The sequence below is a fragment of the Antrostomus carolinensis genome, unplaced genomic scaffold (assembly GCF_000700745.2).
Source record: "Antrostomus carolinensis isolate BGI_N321 unplaced genomic scaffold, ASM70074v2 scaffold19749, whole genome shotgun sequence".
NCBI lineage: Eukaryota > Metazoa > Chordata > Aves > Caprimulgiformes > Caprimulgidae > Antrostomus > Antrostomus carolinensis.
Window position 1 is genome coordinate 15265 of NW_010336710.1, and position 2323 is coordinate 17587.

The 2323-nt window shown below is 40.4% G+C and overlaps 1 protein-coding gene across 1 annotated transcript in view; it reads right to left on the reverse strand.

Moving 5' to 3' along the window:
- Nucleotides 1–2261, reverse strand: part of BTF3 (basic transcription factor 3) — a 6953-nt gene extending 4692 nt beyond the window's left edge. The window contains exon 1 of the mRNA XM_010174964.1: nt 2193–2261. Coding sequence (XP_010173266.1) covers nt 2193–2261 — 69 coding nt within the window. The remainder of the gene's footprint in view (nt 1–2192) is intronic.
- Between the last annotated feature and the right edge of the window lie 62 nt (nt 2262–2323).

The window sequence follows — 2323 nt, forward strand, 5'->3', positions numbered from 1 at the left end:
GAAATAATTGTCCCATACTAGAAGATATTTATACCTACAAAAAAGCAGAAGGTGTCATTCTGTACTTCCTTGCACAATCATAAGGCTTCAGTAAAATCTGTCATAAAACGTGGAGGAACAGGTGAAACTAAGCTCCTTTTTGACACATTGTAACCACTAATGTAAGTCCTCCTACTCCAGCTGCCCATCTGCCACATGGCAGCAATAAGAGAAAGTACTGCTGCCCAGCTGCATAATTGGCTGCAACAACTTTTGAGTTAAGGGTAGAAGTTAGAAAACTGGCTGGACACTAACGCCTCTAACATACTCCAGTTACAAACAATGAGGAATGTTAATGACAAATTCACATGAAACTAGCACTTGGAAGACAACTGCTCAAAAGTTTAGTCATTTGTCTAGAAAGCTTGATATTCATTCCCTGATATCGTCAGGTTAGCACACACAGCTATTTGAAAACTACTAAACTAATATAAATTGCTTTATTTTAGTACCTTGACTACACAGGAATCAAGCTACATTAAGATAATATACATTAAGTCTCTCTGGACAAAAGACTTCTCAATAAATTTTTAAAAATGATGTCTTGAATCAAAGGCTATGTAGGAACATGTACCTCCTCCTCACCCATATTAAACACAGACATCAAACTGCAGACAATCTGAGTTTAATTTAAATGGACAGCTGCGGCTTTCATCTCCACAGATTTAAGCTTCTAAAGATCATACGTTTTTACTAAGGAAATTTTATCCTGATCGTGCTGAGACACGCCACTCACATCCCTCTACCTCTGTATTAAAGAGAAGTAGGTACAGCAGGCCTCCATGGAACACAACAGACTGATCTGCCACTCCTCTAAAAAGGCTTGGATGAAGAGCCATGAGACTGAGCTGTAGTGATATTCTACACAAAAATCCCCCCAAAACCCCAAATTTCAAATAACAAAGTGCTACAATAGCCCTCCACCTAAACATAATATTTAGCTTATTTATAAGATCTGCCTCCTTGCAACATCATTAAATCTTCCAGCAGAGGCAACATGCAACCTTTTCTCAAAGGAAGCCTCTTCCCCCTTTGCCTCCTCCACACCCATCTCAACTTATATGGAGAACCCCAGTAATAATTTCCAGTTATAAAACAAATTTTAAAAGTCAAGTTCAGGCATTCAAAATATTTCACAGGCCAATTTTAAAACTGAATGACAGCATCACCAGCATATTCTTAAGCTTTGCCTAATGACTCCAGAAGGCCCAGACTGACCAGAGAGTGGCAGGAGCTGTAACCTGAATGCATGCTCTCAACCTGACAAACATCAAAAGCCTCTATGGTCAATACACACATGCTGGTAACATGCACACAATCATCGATATAATATAGCAGTTCTCTGCTTAACTAGTAACCCATACAAAGAATATACAAAAATCACAAAACCAGTTAATTAGTACATTAGCCCTGATTTAAGGCTGCCTAAATCTCCAGGGGAAAAAAAATCAACACAGAAATGAAAGCTCCTTGAAGCTTTGTCAGCAAGAGTTCTATTGAACAGTTTGTATTCTAAAATACTGTGCATACACTTCCTCAGGTATAAAAAATTAATAATAAACTTTTGCCTGAAAACTGACATTGTAAGTACAATGTTTACTAGCACATGACTATATTCAACATACTTTTTTATACTCAGTATATAAGTAATCACACAGCTACATATCTTCAGACGTTGTAATAAAATGAAAAGATCTCCTGAATATGTTACACTACAATTACATGAGTATAACAAGTACAAAACTTCCAACTCTGTCCTAAAAGGCAAAAAAACCCCAGCCATGAGCATCTTGAAGATTTGTGACAAGAGAACCTAACCCTCTATAATCTTGTTAGGAAAACTATACCCGAGCTCGCTTACTGTAAGGTCTCCTCACTTCAAATTCTACATGCCTTCTAAAATAGCTCATACAAGAATATATGCTACAAGTCTGATGTAATTATTATAACAAACCCAAACAGAAAGCGCTGGGAGGCTCAGCTACTACATACCGCTTCTAGAGAACTGACTCTAGAGGCCCCTGCAGCAGCACAGCTTCCTCTGAGGACAGTCAAGCCAAGCACTCAGGGCTGCTCCCCATCCCAGTTTCCAGGACCCCTTGCGCTAGGGCTGGTGTGCAGTCCCGAAGGCTGGGTGGGAAGACGGCTCCTACCTTGCCACCGATGCGCACTTGGGCCTGCAGCTTGGCGAGCTTTTCTTGGTTCATGATTGTTTCTTTCATCTGCAAAAGCAACAAGGGCTTCCATGGAGGGCGGGTCCGGCAGCAGCCGGCGGCGGGTCCGG